The sequence below is a fragment of the Montipora capricornis genome, chromosome 5, assembly GCF_036669925.1.
Source record: "Montipora capricornis isolate CH-2021 chromosome 5, ASM3666992v2, whole genome shotgun sequence".
Taxonomy (NCBI): Eukaryota; Metazoa; Cnidaria; class Anthozoa; order Scleractinia; family Acroporidae; genus Montipora; species Montipora capricornis.
Window position 1 is genome coordinate 1922394 of NC_090887.1, and position 17500 is coordinate 1939893.

A 17500-nucleotide genomic window follows, 5' to 3' on the forward strand; every position below is an offset into this window, starting at 1 on the left:
TTTCCAAAGGCGTGTTGTATACACTTTCTCACAAATATTGTCGAGATGTGCCCTTCGTAATTCGGTCCCTGAGGCTGAAAGTAAGGCTTTTCAATTAATTAATCAATTAATTAATTAATTAATCGATGAATTGAGTAATTGAATGACTGATTAGTTAATTAACATTTTAAAGTACTTAATTAGCAGGGCCAGTTGTCATCGTTATCATGAAGATTCTCTGAAAGCACTTTTTCTCTTGCTTTTTAGGAATCTCTTAGTCCTAGGAATGACCCAATTTATTTTAAGGACTTAGAGAAAGAAGTGTTACACGCGCTTGAAAGGATAAAACGTGACATCAAAACAAAACACCATCTGAAAGCCGACATACGGTATCACTTTGGAACCGTTCTTATTCACGAGCCTGATGAAGGTATTATTTTCACTTTTGCATCAAATACCTGTATCGGCACACGCACCATGAAGACACATGGATGTGACTGAAATATTGGAACAAACTAAGAGCAAATTGGTGGTCGTATCCAGTGGGAAAAGATAATCTTCGTTTGCCCTTTTAGGACTTAATTTATAGACATCTTTAACCAGTTAAAGTGCGGTTGGTAATGTTTGCTCTTGGGTGCAATCTACATGTACATGTACAATGTATACGCCAAAAGTTTGGTTCTAATTTCCAAAATTTTCAGCTGTCAGATGAGTGGAATGGATTGTTTCTGGTTTTTTGAACTTTTATTCATTCCATTCTCGCGGTGAACAATGCTCCAATGATTTTTGACCAACTGCATTGAGCCTCGTACATGGTCTTTCTTGTAGTAGTTAAGAGGCGTTGTGAAGCTTTTATTGTTCAAAGATTCAGAACTTTTCTCCCTCACTATTCTGTTGGTTTTTAGTCACGAGGCGACTGGTGAATATTTCACCAACATGGATGCCAATACGTCAGTGTCACTTTAATGGCGCCCAAGAACATAATAATGAAATGATGAAGACCGTGTTCTATGTTTGATGGAAATCAGTCTTTGTTCAACATCATCCATTGTCACTCAAGATCGTCCAGCATGGTGCCCAAACAAGTGCAACTTGTTGGATTGAACGGTGCTGGATTATGTTGAACTAACACATTGGATCTGTTTGGCTGGGGCTGTATGTTTCTTTTTCGCTTCTTATTTGTCTATTTGTTAGGCACTGGCGGTGAGTGGAGTATCGAAGACGCCATCCACAAGCTCTTGGAGGGAACAAAGTGGAATACTGTATTTAAAGAGGTGATCAACTTCGACGAGAAATTTGTGGAACAACACTTGGATAATCAGTTGCATCCTGAATATGACAACTATCTATCCAGATATGATTTAGTATTTAAAGTGCCAAATGGAGGGGAACTATCATTCAAGGTAAGGCCACGAGCCCATTACCCAGACCCTATTACCCCATACCAGGTATGTGACACCGCATTTTCACAGCTCAAGCCTTTTTGGAGGTGTTTTATCACACGAGTCAACATTCTCAACCCTGAGGAATTATTATTATGCAAGGTTTATGATTGGCTTCCGAAATGTCTGGTTAGGCAAGAAAATTGATGTAGAGAATAGTTTGGTCTGTGAAAATGCTGTTACAACAGCAACAACAACAACAACAACAACATTAGTAATTGCTATTTACTATTTGTCCACCCAAGTATAGCGAAGCTAATCGAGTTGAATATTTCAGGGTTCTACTCTTCTGGTGATTGGCTTCTGGTAAGGCTAATAATACGTTAAGTTAGGCCAGGTGTCCCTCAACCAATATTATTAATAATAATTGACTGGCGATATCTGTCACTTAGAAACACTGCATCGCGTGGGAGACAGGGTGGCCTAAGAGTTAAGGACGGTGCCTACTAATTCAAAGGCATTTTTTTCCGGTTTATAAATATGCGGAAAAGCATATCTCAACAAAACGAAAATTGGGGGTAACCACGCATTTTCCAAAGATAATTAATGAACAATATTTGTAAAAGGCTTTAAAATACAAACAGTGTATGGCGTTCTTTTCCAGATTGAGGCTCACTTATCTCAGAAAAATATATGGTTACCCCCAATTTTCTTTTTGGATTCCGAGAGCACTTGCTAAGTTCTGCTTTTTCTGCATACTTTTAAACCGCACAAAAATATCTCAGTGCTAGTAAGCACCACCCATAGAAAACCCGGGTATCTCGAGATGCACAGAACCGTAAGTATGCGCAACAACAATAGTAGGCACCGTCCTTAACGTGCTGGACTTCTGGCCAGTAATTTGTTGCTGAGAATAACAATGCAATGGACTTGTATCGCATCCAGCGGGTATGAATTTGGAATGCAATCTGCAACCATAATTGTATTACTTTCAAATAATATAGTTTTCGATTCTTGCATTCTTTTGTCTTAAAGTGAACACTACTATATTTCTTTCCTACATACACCTCACATGTAACATGGCATAACATGCGGTTATATTGAAGATATAGAAAAAGGAGAGTACATAAATTACATATTGAAAAGACAATAATAGTTTAACCGTCCCCTTAAATAAAAATGAAGAGAAGTATCATGGTAGCGCTTATGAGAAAGACATATGGTCACTAAACTATTTAACAAATGAAAACAGCTTAAGGACGGTGCCTACTAATTAAAGATATTTTTGCCCCGATGTGTGATTATGCAGGAACTTTAGATCTTAACAAGTGTTATTGAAATCCAAAAAGAAAATTGGGGGTAACCACGCATTTTTTAAAGATAATTCATGAATAATATTTGTAAAAAGCTTTAAAATACAAAGCAATGTATGGCGTTCTTTCTCAAATTGAAGCTTAATTATCTCTGAAAAATGCATGGTTACCCCCAATTTTCTTTTTGGATACCAAGAGTACTTACTAAGATCTACTTTCTCCGGATAGTTTTAAACTGCGCAAAAATATCCCTGTATTATATTAGTAAGCATCACCGATAGGAAATCTGAGTGTCTCGAGATGCGCAGAACGTATGCCTAATAACAATAGTAGGCACCGTCCTTAATAATTTCCATAGCATTATAAAAATATTCTGAAGTTCTTTACAATCATGTAAACATGTTTGCTTCAAGATAGGTTAGACAAGATCAGGATACCAAGGTCTTCTGCACTCTTGCCAGACTTTAGTTCTGGTCACATTGTATAGGAAGGGATCGACTTTTCCCTGCTGTGGGATGCACATTGTCCGCCATTTTTGGAGCTGCTAAATGGAGCAAGACTGCTGGCCTTATGAGTTTGCACAACACGGGGTGTTCAATGGAGAGATTGAACAAGACATTATAGAATAAGAAAGCGTAATACGTAACGTTTTACACTCAGATCGCCAAAAAAATACTTAAGATAAGCATTTTTTCTTTTCTGTAATTACATCAAGCGTTGCTGCAACCCTCCTGGGGAAGGTCTGATTACTAGCAAATTATCTCCGTACATGAAGCAGTTTAGAGATTGATTTCCTAACACCAAACCTGGGCATTTGTTCTGTTAAAAAATTTCGCTGTAAATAAATAGAGAAAATAAAACTGGACTTCAACCATCACCTTGCCTTATCCCCTTGTTAAATGAAAATAGGTCTGTAAGTGTTCTAATCAATTTTAACACAACATAAAAGAATTTTTCTCGAATTCCGTGTTTGCGTAATTTATGGATCATACCGCATTGCCATACACTATCAAAAGCTTTTTCGTAATCAATGAAACCAACATAAAGCTATTTGTGTTGTTTGGTGTATTTGTGGAGTAGTTGGCGGAGAATAAATAAACTATCCGTGGTTCTAGCGTTTGGTCTGAACTTAAACTGTTCTGGATTTAAAAGAATAGGGTTGCTCAATAAACTTATTTAATCGGTCTTGTAAAATTGATGTCAACAGTTTCCCTAAGCAGCTGCGGGTTAAAGTGATTCCTCTTTAATTCGCTGAGCATTTCTTGTCAGCTTTCTTTTTGTATATTGGTTTTATAACACCTATGATGCACCCAGTTGGGAAGGTGCTGGTTTCAATGATGTCATTGAATATTCTTTCTAGAAAAGGCATGAGATAATACCGTCTGTGTTTAATCATTTCATTTAGAAGAGTTTCTGTACCAGGTGCTTTTTTTATTTTTTATTTTAGAAATTTAGGCCTACTCTGGGACCTTAAGTCGCCGTAACTGCCCAAAAAATCAGGCGACTTAAGGCTATTTAAGGCGACTTAACGCAACCTTACACAACTTAAATTGCTTATTTTACCTTTACCTGAATTTATGTATTATTGATATCTAGTTTATTGCTAGTTACTTTGATTAGTCATCCTCTTATCTTTTAATGCATTATCTAAGTTATCTTAATTGTAATTAATATATTTATTTTTAGGTAGTCATCTTACACTTAGCTATTTACTTATGTCTTATTTGTATTTATAATTCTTCACATTGGGATATATTTTTAGATGTTAATTCACTTAGTGTAAAGTAGATAGCAGGTCCACATCATTTGACTTGCTGCGAGGTAAGTGTTACAAATATTTATGACCGAAGTTGTAGGTGTACTGAAAATAAATGCTGTAGATTGGACTGGTCTTTTCTCTTCCAGGCATGGGTCAAAAAAAAGAATGTTGGAGAAAAATTGGAGAAAATACCAATCCCTCATCCTGAGGTAGAGAACATTTTGGATGAGGTGGACTTTCATGACCCATTTACGAGTTCTCGATGCCATGGATGGTTAACTTTACGACCTCTAAAATATTTGCGGGCAAACATCTTATTTCCTGGCTGCAAATTTGATTGCAGACTCAATATTCGTGTACTTGCAGGTATGTTAACTATAATCATGAATCTTTCTAATGCGCGTACATTACTTTCAAGCGTCGACAGCATATGCATGCAAAGAACATTAGTGAGGACATCAATAAAAGCGTTGTATTTAAAGGCTTTGGCATTACCAATCCTTGCACCAAATTGCAAGAAGTGTCGGCTTAATACCTTTGTGGGAGGTGAAAAGGGCGGCCTTTCCAGCGATTCGCGAAGAGAAATCAACAGTCAGATTTGAAAGAAAGCCGATTGAAAATGTCGGAGGCTGAGCAAATGCCCGTCCTTTGTTATCAATAGGGAAAGCAGACATTTCAATGCTGATAATGTGTCCACCCTGGTTTACTCATTTGCTTCTCACCCTTTATTTTAGACAATGCTCGTTACATGGACTTGGTGCCCAAAGAGGACACAAGAAACGCTTTGCTGAGTTATCTCTCCAAAGTTACTTTTTCAGATGAAGATGACTTTGGACTTCGTCTTCCAGATAAGAAATTTTTACCAGATGGATTTGAGCTGTCCTTTATGCGCTGTTCAAAACGAGCTAAGTATCGTTTCTCGGAAGACTTCTCAATTATTCTCTCTAAGGAGAGTACACGCAGTGGAAGTGACTTCAAAAAGGTGTGACTATAACTACCTTCTTTTAACCTTGATTTCTTGGTTGCTGACTAGAGTTTCAGTGCAATCTACACGCTTCAATAACTTTTCATCCAAGGGATGTTGGGCGGGGCTTAGTTAAGCAATCCAATGAATTCAGAGGCGGAATTTAAAAAAAGCATACAATTGCTGTTCAAAACGCAAAATACGTAACCTTTGTCATGGGAGACTGTTTTAGTCCATAAATATAAATAATTGAAAAAATAAACATTAAGAGATATTTACTCAATAGAGTGTTTTCACGTGACGTCACGGCGGCCATATTGGTGTTCCTGAACAATGGAACGGCGGCCATGTTAGTGTACCCAACTAATCCTCCGGGAATTGAGCTCTATTATCATGTAAACGTTTTCTTTTGTTTCGGTAGAAAAACAAGGTTACTGATCACACGATTGAAAACACTCTATAAACCACTTTTTCAGGTTTTTTTTAGGCCAATGAAACAAATGAGCGAAATCATAACACATCATTTTTCTTAAGAATCTCCATTGTCGGGAGGGAGACCAGTTGGCTATTCCACTATCGTAGCCGGGAAGTTAAACGGGGTAGTACCCAAAGTAAACTAACCACGAAGCCACGCTTCCGGGTGTTCAAAACAACAGAGTCTAATACCCTTCGCTGTCAGTGACAGTGGTATGTTCTTGCCCCTGCGCAAAAGCCTACATCATTCAATACATGCAATACACCTTATTAATTCTCCCCAAGGAGCTTTTTAGAATTAATTTTCATCGAGTAAGAAAGCAAAAAACAAACCAATCTAAACTATACCTAGTTGCATTCTTGCTTAAAACAAATAACTTATGTAAATGCGAATATGTAGATACCTATCTAGTATAGGTATATAATATCCATGATTTGTTTCGCCACATTTCACTTTCTGCGCTCTTCTTGAACTGCGAAACTGATCGCGAGTTCCGCGCAGCAATAGACCCATATCACTCAATGTCCAAACAAAAGATTTTGCCCGTCGAACCTCTCATTCAATGTGAGGCTGGACGGGCAAAGACAATGCAAAGACAAAGCCTTTATTCCCCACGGACTCCAAAATGGCCGCCGAGTGATAAAGGTGAATAGAGAGATTAATCCAACTTCTAAGTGCTCTAAGCTAGAAGCCACCTTGTGCTGCAGATAACCTACACCAGGGTAAACTGAGTTTGTCTTTGTGTCTAGTGTGATAGGAGTGTGTGTCAGAACGTGTGTCAGATTAGAACTTAAATAGGTTGGAGCTAAGCTGTAAATGCATTTATAAATCGTAGCTATGTCGCCCAAGTTGAGCCATCTAAGTTCATTCAATATTGAAATGTGATCAAGATTTCTAGTGTTCATTAAAATATGGGCGGCAAATATTGCATCAGCTGTAGTTTGTAAATATATATCCGCAGGAGGTCCCGAACCAAACTGTTGAGCAATAGAATAGTTCACTGAGAACTGCTGAGAAAATAGACTGTGAGTTCCAGAATCTATTAATTTGGCATAAGGTAGGTAAAAGAGAGGAATTAAGTGACAAGACGTGGTCATTTCAAGAACGATTTGAGCCAAGTATAACGCCCAGGTCCTTCGTAGATGATACTGTTGTTAACTCTTGACCAAGGAAGGACACCTGTAATATAAGGCATTTTAGATAGGAGCTGTCTCACTTCAAACAGCAACAGCTTAGTCTTGTCAGGATTAATCAGTAGATGATTTGCACAGCACCACTGAGCGACATGTTGAAGTTCTTGAGCAAATAGGCGTAAACATGAATCCAAATTCTTTTTTGAGGACGACAGGATATATTTTCGAATCATCAACTTAAGACTCAATGTTACTTGACTTGATAACTTCAGGAAGATCATACATGTAGAGGCCAAAAAGCATGGGACCCAAAAATTTGAGCCCTGTGGTACACCATGGGTTAGTAGTGTTAGTAGTTCTGACAATGAATCAGATCTTGTTATGCTTGAGCACTGTTGCCTGTTGGAAAGGTAGCTTTACAACAATAATTATAACAAAGCTAGCAAATCAATCGAAGCTATGATCGTGAAAAAGCTATGATCCTGAAAATTTTAGGACTTCAACAGGGTTTGAACCCGTGACCTCGTGATACCGGTGCGACGCTCTAACCAACTGAGCTATGAAGCCACTGACGTTGAGAGCTGGTCATTTGTGGGTTCTAATGTTCCCGTGAGGAATGAATCAACGATGAAATGATATATGAAATGGATCATATATGAACTGCAGATATGAAATCAAGTGAAGCTAAGATCCTCGCAGTTTTGAAATGACCAGCTCGCAACATCAGTAGCTTCATCACAAGCTCGACGTTCTCTTGTAAGGAATTCTGGAACGTTCTCTGTCCCGGGGAGCATGTTTGCGTTTGCGAACGGACTCAGCCCTTGCTCTATCGCAGGAAATTGGTACGGATTCCTCATCAGTTTTCCTTACATAATCAATGACCGAGTCTTTCGACACTTCGTCATTATGGTCCGCCACACAAGTACTAGTGTCTGGAAGCATGGGCTGCTTGGTTGCCTCACTGTTTTTCATGTCACTGATGTTGTTCAAGTTGGATTCATATGGCTTTGATGACTCATAGCTTGTAGAACGTCGTGATAGCTTTGATAAACATTGGTATGCTTTGATAGCTTCGATGTCACTCTGCAAATGGAAGTCATCTTCCAAATGGAATTTATTAATAACACGTGAGCTTAGGGGACCAACAGAGACTGTTGTCTCACCGTGTGTCTGTCGATTGCATTTCGACATGTATTAAAGTCTACGAGTTGGTGAGTGAAAGGCGGTGCACAATTAATTGCACCAATGTGTTCTTGTTCAGAATCTTTTGCTTTACGTTCGAAGGACGCCATATTTTTAAATTCTTCAGTCTCTTGCTTCTAAATGCAACGGAATGTGCACAAACAGCAATAGCGGCGCACAACCAAGCGAACGGGAAGTCACAGCTTTCTAAGCTGTGTTGTGATTATCCATCCTGATTGGCTAATTAGATCGAACTTACGGTTACGCAGGAGTGACAATTTGCATAAAGATTCTCACCAAAACTCGTGGATATATCCACGAGTAAAATATGGGGGCAGCGCATCTTCTCTAGGGTGCTTGACCAGTAAATCGCAGCTTACATCTCCTGTCAGCACGATCTCCTTTTTAGTGATAGAGCTTTCCCATAATTCTGCATGAGTTCATTTTCTTGGAATGAGAGGCCAATCTAGGGAGGTCTATAAACAACATACAGCAAAAACGATGGAAGTTTCTTGTTTTTCACTTGCAGCCATAGTTGGTGAAGTCCAGATTCTCCAATCCCTTTAAAGGTCCTTTAAAACTTGCCTTTAAGCCTTGCCAGACGTACGCGCAGACCCCAGCGCCAGTTTTTCGTAATCGATCGAGCCTAAACTTGTTGTGGCCTTCTATCTCTTCACTGGAGTTTGTCGTAGTAGAGTTAAACAATTTGTCGGAAAATGTTTGGATCCTTCAGTCGTGCTAGGATGCGGTATCTAACAAAACATGACTATGAAAACATAATTCAACAAATAACACTGTTCTGTACAGTCCTCACTTTAATCTGGACTACAGCTAAACGCCTAGCGTCTTATCAAGTGATCAACATGATCATTGTTGAAGCTGATGTCAAGTTGCTGAATGCATGTACTTAAGCAGAGACTGTTTTTCATCTGTTTCTCTTGTAAAAATGGTTGCCAAAACCAATATTTTGTCACGCATGTCACATTTTTTTCTTGTTACCTTTCTCGTTGCTCAAATTCTATCCTTTTAGTGGTTAATCTTTTGTTTTCTGATACTTTAACACAAGGCGCGGTGGCCTCACGGTTAGTGCGCTCAACTCCGGATCGAGTGGTCCGGGTTCGGGGGCATTGTGTCGTGTTCTTGGGCAAGACACTTTACTCTCGCAGTGCCTCTCTCCACTCAGGTGTATAAATGGGTACCGGGCAATCTAATCCTGGGGGTAACCCAGCGATGGACTGGCATCCCATCAGGGGGGGAGTAGAAATACTCCTAGTCGCTTCATGCTACAGAAACTGGAGGTAAGCGCCGGCCTGGTGGACCTTTTAGGCTTGTAGCAGACTTTACTTAACACAAATTTGGGTATATACTGACCTGTTTGATCTCACTGTTTAACGTGGAGGCCTTTTCCCAAGTTCTTCGAACAACGTCAATTAATTAATGGTGTCTTGTAATTGCCACTGAAGACAAAGAATCCTTCCTCTATGTATGCCTGCCATTTTGTGCGAGGGCAATGCCACCCATCCGTCATCATAGTGGACCAATAGTGTTGAAGACTTGAGGAATGCTTTAGATTCTTGACAGGCCCGTTGCTCTTGTTATCCTTTTACATCTACATCTTCCAGTACTTGGCAAACTCTCTTTCGACTTGAGGCTGTTTCTGCTTAGGTGGCCTCATACACCACAAGCCGTTTTGAGAGATCACTGCCAAGCAGGCCACTACCGCTGGAGAGAACCCACTCGCAAATTGACAATGTGGCTGAAATTTCTGATAGTAATTAATCAAACCCATGTAGGACTTGAGCTCTGACACATTAGTTGGAGGTGGTACATTTGTTATTGCATCAACTTTATTATCCATTGGTTGGATTTCTCCTTTGCTCACTTTGTCGCCCAAAAAGTCACCTCAGGTTGTATAAACACACAAATGTTACTTTTTAATCGCAATCCAGCATTTGTAAGACATTTCAGAACTTAATTCTTCCAGATTTCAGGATAGGTACAATGGGCGCTACTCATTCTGAAAATTGAACGGGTTCAATAGTTCGTTCCTTGATGCAATATTGTCACTTTCCATTTATGGCATCTGGCGCAAGCGTTTCTTGAAGAACTTTGCTTGGGCCTCTGCTTCAAATAGCAAATGATCTCCTTTTCCAGGTTAATTCAGTCCGCAGAATTTTCCTTCTCTGCACTATCAGCGTTAATCTTGATTACTGAATTTCTTCCAGACCAGTATCACTTTGTTCAAACAGTCTCAAACTCGGTCTGGACCCCTAAACTACACCTGATGACAACTCGTCTTGTTGTCATTCCATTGGATGGGTCATTCTGGCTTTTTGCTGCTTTGCTGACAATTTGTCAATTTCATGCAGCACTAACTGGTTCTATGGCCTTACTTACTGCATTGAAACACTCCTTATCTTTGAACCTGCATTTTTCAGTTGCAGGAAACTTGCCTTGTTCCCTATTGTTCTGACACAAACATTTTTTGTATTATTAAAAACGAGGCAACCATAACTCGTCACAATTATTTAAGAAGGCAGCGCTGAGGAAAATCGAAAACAAAAAGGAACGATCATGAAATTCCTTTCTTTTTTCTGATACACACACTTTTTTAAAAAAATTGATTGTCAAAATGATTTCTTGTGGCTTAAAGTAATTATTGTGTGAGTGGAGGTGACTTCCCTTTAACTGGGAAAAGGATTATTGGCCGGGAAGTAGTCCAGAGAAGGTTTTACAAGTACCCTTCCCTGGTGACACTAAATATCTAGTAAACGTGTAGGGATTCGCTCCACATGCACTGAGTAAGATTTTTTGCTCCTTCTCATTGTCAGCAATTTCATTTGCTACAAAATATTGTGCATTCGATCCATTTGTCGTTTTCCTGGAATTCCTCCACTTTACCAGTAGAAGCCACAATATCCTGGTCGGCAATCTAATATTCTGAGCCTGCACACACTGCAATTGCAATTGCTCAACTGTTACTAGTGCATTCCAGAAAAAGACGTGTTTGTCGGCCCTGACTAAAACTACCGCAGGAGTAGTTACCAAAGATACCATATTTGATTAGATTCCTGAGTCATTAGAGCTAACTTTATATGAAACATTGGTATGAAAAAATGCTATCCCAAGATCTGTAGGGCCTGATAATCCACCTAGTAATAATGAATCGGCGATCCCGGGTTTAAGAGCTGTGCTAATAGATAGAGTTGTTCCTGGTAGTCCTTGCTTCAACTTCTTGGCTGCGCCTGCAAATAGCAGATTGTTTTTTCGGTGCCCTGTTATATTATAATTGTTTTATTGACCCTGAAATCCCTTGTAGGGAGTAGGCAATTCAGTACTATTATTTTATTTTATTCTATTTAGCGGAAGGTCTGCACGCGCCAAAGGCGCGCGCGCGAAGCACTCTTGGTAAGAAAATATGTTAACCCTTGAGTTGCTTTTCTCATGGTAATCATAGCTAACGGTATTGCTCGTAGGCGCGTACGTACGAAGTTGCCCATTAATTAAATGATATCCTAATAATAATAATAATCATCATCCTCATCATCATCATCATCATCATCATCATCATCAATAAGCCCAACATGGAGACGCTTTTTGTGTTCAGGGGGAAAACGGTTTGGAAAACATTTTTTCCTGCATTATTCGCTCGTTTCAATCCAAAAAGATGATTCCGAATATTCAATTTCCGGTCTGAAGTTTATGTGATAGTCTCATTTTTAGAGGAAAATGCACTGCTGTGATGATATTTGGTAACCTACTCGATCAGTATGGCCGTACACTCTTCTTGTAAACTTTCTATGTTAGGAGATATTTATTATTTTTCCACCTCTTCTTGTCTTAACTCATTTTAAATTGTTTTCTTTGGTTTTATTTATTTGATTGCTTCTCGTCCAAAATTGTTTTATCCCGTAAATTATTTCTTTAAGTAAGGCCAGTAGGAATAAATAACTCGGGAGCTCTGCTTTTAGGCTTGGCTAAATAGTGGTGTAAATGTCTTTAAATTTTCAACCTCGGGTAATGCATTTCGCGTGCTCTGATTGGTTCACTCAATCTCGGTTATCAGCTCATATACCTTGGTTTGACCTTATATGGTAAATGGTTGCGTTAAGGGTTGCTAAACTAAAAATGTTTTCGCCGGATTGCGAAATTAGTCTTTGAATAAAGCCAAAAAGGAGAAAAAAAACTTTTTTTGTGGAAAGTTTGGATCAATTCCGACGTTTAGAAGTACGCGAAAAGGCAAGAAATGTTTTTGTGATGAGCCTGCGTCTGTCTGACAACAAGGTATTACACAACATCGCATCAGTTCTCATCAAATTTTTTTCGATTTCGCTCGGATTTCCTTGCTTTTTCCGCTCGTATTTCGTACTTCCAAATTTTTGGAGTTGAAGGAATTTAATAAAACAATTATTCCATTCGCGCTTTTTGGATATGAGATTGGTTATAGCCAACTCGGCGCCACGCGCCTCGTTGGCTATTTACCATCTCACATCCAACGCGCGCTTATGGAATAATTGTTAAATATTATTAGGAAACCGTGAAAATACCCTGATCTTAAGAACAGCAGATGTCAGTTATGGTTCTACCACCTCTAAGTTTCCTGTTTAAGCAAAACAGGTATAACACATCCAATGGGAGAAGCCTGTTTTATACCAACATTTGCAGCAAGTTTTATTATCCCTTTTTGTTTAGCAAGTTTGTCATTATAATGCTACTCGCTTCATTAAATATTCTACTTACTACTCTTAGAGTACTACAATATCACTCTTTCCTATGTTAACTAACGTACTTTGGAAACAATTTACGATAATTCGAGAAAATGGTTGCTTTCCCCAAATGTTCACAGGCAGAGAACCTTACAATATGCCAACTACATACCCTTGAGATATTTTAACTTCATGTACAAAATTAAATAATTTAAGCTGTCAAATGTAGTTAATTTGCTTTTTGGCTTTTTATCACACTGTGTTTGTATTCATCTAGCATAACCAGACATCTCTTTCATATCTCGTTCTGCTGGAAGGAGACAAATGTACGAGTTCCATTTTATTTTTCGTTTTTAGGTGACCGACCTCCATCTTCATTGCAAGGAATGGGATGAGTTATTTCACAGGGGAAATTGGGAACCTGCAGAAATAACTAAAAAGCTTCCAGATTTCTTCAGTTTTGTAAAAAAAGTCCAAAGTTCTATCATTCACGAAATTGAACATGAAGGTGCCTCAGGTTTGTAATGTAAAAATTGTACTAAAATTAATCATGCTGATCTGTTATTGGAGGAAAGATAGCTACGGTTTGGGTTCAACAGACGGACTGTTCCAAGGGCGTAACCACTGCATTATGGAATTGTTGACTGTGTGTCTTTTATGAAGCAAATATTGTTAGAGGCCACAATACGGTCAGAACAACGTTTTATTAAGGATTTCTTTCGCCAAGTTTTAATGGACTAAAGAGAATCCTGAATCCTTTTCGGTTTGCTGATTTTCAAAAGATTTCCGGACTGCCGGGTTCAATTGATGTTTAAAACATATATCGGGGCATAACCAACCATTACGTGCGCGTTTGGCATAATAATTTCCTTAAAGGAGGCCACTTTTAAAATCAGAAAGTAGGTGGACTAAGGTCTCAAAGGAAGTGGTCATCGCAGTTATGAAAACTTGCGAAAGAAGCCTGAGGAAATCCAGAACTATTCCTCACATCAAATAATTTTTCTATCAGTAAATTCACCAAGTACGGAATACAATACGAACTTGCAACTGACCAGCTCCCAGTTGGCTTGATAGGTCATTTGGAAGAGCACATGCTGCGCAATCGCACTGTCATGGCTTCGAATCCTGTTCACTGAGCTTGTTTCATTCTGACTACACCATAACGAGCTCGAGCTTCGAGAGAAAGTTTATCTGGGATGTGTCAGTCCGCCATACAAATGCAAGACAAGCCCATTATAATAACCGAAGTTAAATATAATCTCATAGAAGTTGTGCTACACCAGATACGAAAAACCACTAAACAACCACCCTTTAGACGTAGCCAAAACATGTGGAAACGTATCCCTCATCTAATGCAGTAGCACAAAACCCCGAGGACAGGTGAAAATACTTAAAACAGCACATAATAAAAAAAGTAAACAGACAGGGAGACTGACTGACCTAGAATGACCTAAATCTTCCGCCGTAACTGTTTAATACCTCTTACATGGTCCCGTGATACCCCGCGAGCCTTTCCATCGTACCGTCAGAATGTCAATTTCTGACTAATTCATTCAGTCATTCAATCGTCAGAAATTACATTTTTCATGCTTCTACTAACTAGTGACCAGCTCACAGTTGGCTTTACAGCTTAGTTGGAAAAGTAAGTGCAGTGCAATCGCACGGTCATAGTTTTAAAGCCTGTTCACTGAGCATGGATTTATTTCAGGCTTCTACTTACAAGTGACCATTTCCCAGTTGGCTTGATAGCTCAGTTGTTAGAGCAAGTGCAGTGTGCAATCGCAGGGTCATGAGTTCAAATCCAGGTGAAACCTGGATATTTTCAGGCTTCTTACGCAGCTACTCAAGTTCTTTCATAACTGCGATGATCACTTTCACTGAGCTCTACACACTCCGAAGTTCACATATATGACAATTTGATATTTTTTTTCTATACTATCGCAGAAGGGAATTAAGACCTATTTCGTCCCTAGATTTGGATGTGCTCGTCCAAATGTCCATACAGTTTAAGTTGTCCTCAAGGACATTTGCAAAGCCCCCGTTTGTAATTGGCAAAAGCGCACCTTATTTTCAGATTCAATTTTTAGTTCCTCCCGAAATTCTTGCACGGGGTTCATCAGCCGTGGCATCCTATTTCAAGGCCCTCGCTGACGGTAGAACTTCAATCAAGAGAGTTCCAATAATGCTGATTGGACAAGATAGAGCCGGAAAGACGAGTTTAAAGAAGTCGTTGAAAGGGATCTGTTTTGACCCGGAAGAAAATAGCACTGTGGGAATAGATGTGGATCCTTCGTATTTCAAGGTGACTACTGACACGTTCAGGACAGGGACTGCAGCTGAACAGCAGGATGCTGAAGGAGATATTTCGTTTGACCGTCATGCAGCAATGAAAATTGTGCACGACTTAAGGAAGGGAAATGAAAACCCCTTGCCTAAAACAATCACAGAAGAAACGAAAACTCCCGTCGAGGGTGAATGCGAAATAACAGATATCATTCAACTAGAAAGGTATCCCCAACAAAGTGAAACACGCGAGCAGGCCCCAACGCCGACGAATGATGCACCTGACATATCACCCTTCCCATCAGGAGACAGCCAAGAAGCTCGTACTGATTTCAACCGTACCTATCCTGATGAAATAGCAAAGGAAACTGAAACATTACTTAAAGGTGACTTGGACGACAATAGAGATCATGTTTTTTTAACTCTGTGGGATTTTGCTGGACAATCAGTTTATTACGACACGCATCCGATCTTCATAACAAAACAAGCAATCTTCTTTTTGGTTTATGATCTCAGCCTAAATCCTCACGAGATGGCCAAGCCTGTTGTAAAACAAGGTGTTTACGAGCCATTTGAAGATAGCGTTAATCTGAAGACCAATTTAGATTACCTAGATTTTTGGATGAGGTCTGTAGCATCTCTGGCAGGAGGTGCCCCCGAGAGTCCAGGTAGAACTGCTGCTGAGGAAGAGATGTTGCCACAAAAGCTACCTCCTGTTTTTTTAGTGTGCACTCATGCCGATACACCTTATGATAAGAAGCGCAATCCTAGAGAGATAGCCCATGAGATCCTTGGCTGTCTAAAGAGCAAACCATACGGAATCCACTTGTCCGACGTTTTCGTTGTGGATAACACAAAATCTGGTACAGAGTCTGAGTGTCCGGAGGTGATAAGTTTGAGAAAAGAGGTGAACGACGTTGCTAAAGAATTACCACATATTAGCGAAACCATTCCAATCAAATGGCTAAAATTTGACAAGGCCCTAAGAGTATTAAAAGAACAAAGAAAGCACTTTGTTTCCCTGGAAACGGCAAAGGACATTGCAAAATCTTGCGATGTCGTTGATCACGAAGAGTTTGAGACAGCGATGGACTATTTGCATGACCTGCGAATTTTGATTCATTTTGATGACACCCAAGCTTTGAACGAATTGGTGGTATTGGATGTACAGTGGTTAATTGATGTATTTAAAAATGTAATAACTGTCAGACCCTATGACAGAAAGGAAAAGAAATTTGTCGACCTCTGGTCCAAGCTTGAAGAGGAAGGAATCTTGCATGAGGAACTGTTGAGTCATGTTTGGAGAAATTTAAGGGAAGAGCAAGGATTGCACGAGGGTCTTATGACAATCATGGAAAAATTCAGTTTGCTGTGCCCTTTGTCTTCGGAAACGCCAAAGACCTACTTGGTGCCATCTATGTTGAAAACCCGTCCATCAAGTGAAATTGTTGGGCTAGTTTCTTCAGCACAAATCCCGTCACTTTTTATTAAATTTAAACCTGAGAAAGTCCCTGCGGGTTTGTTTCATCGACTTGTCCTACAGTTCTTTCAGTGGGGCAAAGAAATTTTTTTAAGCGCAAATAAACCTCAGTTGTTCCAAAACGTTGTTAGATTCGTTACCTGCGGAGACAAAATTTGTTCTGTGATCTTCGTATGCTACACGTCGACTGTTGAAATTGCTATTTACGCAGAAGACCAGCAAAAGACAACTGCATATACTTGTGCCAGTGCTGTTTGCCGACAGCTAGGCTTGATCTTAGAGAGCATGCGCAAAGAGTTCTTTTGGTTGAGACATATGAGATATGAAATGGCGGTGCTGTGCCCTGTGTGCTGTTTAGGAGGATCTCTTATGTATTACTGTCCTTCGCGTGATCTTGAAGGATTCCAAGAAGAGCACTGCCTTCATTTCTGGTCGCTATCTGAGTTGTGCAGTGCCAAGAAACCAATAGTTTGTAGCACGCCTAGACTTAAAAAAGATGTCAGTGTTGACGTAGAGCAGTTTTCACCTTGGCTTTCTCCCTCAGAACAACAGGTAAGTGTAAGGACGGTTTCAGTTCTATAAGAAATTCCGGTAATTCGAGATGAGGAATCGAATGGAGGAAAGTTTATGGAATAAAATATAGGAGTCTTAGATAAAACGAAGAGTGACGAAAGATTTTAATATTCTGGCAAGAAACTCGTTAAAATAGCGAGTCGCCGTGAAAGGGAAAATAGTGATCCATCGACCAAATGATTTTTTTTATCAAGTCTTTGAAAATGGATTCAATGGGAAAAGCTCTGTTATTTTATTTCATTTATTTCCAGTGACAGCATTCCATCCTTAG

At 39.5% G+C, this 17500-nt stretch overlaps 1 protein-coding gene across 3 annotated transcripts in view; it reads left to right on the top strand.

Moving 5' to 3' along the window:
* Positions 1-17500, top strand: part of LOC138049062 (uncharacterized) — a 67528-nt gene that overhangs the window by 37751 nt on the left and 12277 nt on the right. For all 3 annotated transcript variants that reach the window (XR_011132289.1, XM_068895174.1, XM_068895173.1), the window contains 6 exons: positions 247-409; positions 1174-1382; positions 4580-4799; positions 5168-5415; positions 13251-13410; positions 14981-17208. Coding sequence is in view for 2 of the 3 variants with exons in the window: in XM_068895174.1 (XP_068751275.1) it covers positions 247-409; positions 1174-1382; positions 4580-4799; positions 5168-5415; positions 13251-13410; positions 14981-17208 (3228 nt within the window). In the remaining variant the exon portion in view is untranslated. The remainder of the gene's footprint in view (positions 1-246; positions 410-1173; positions 1383-4579; positions 4800-5167; positions 5416-13250; positions 13411-14980; positions 17209-17500) is intronic.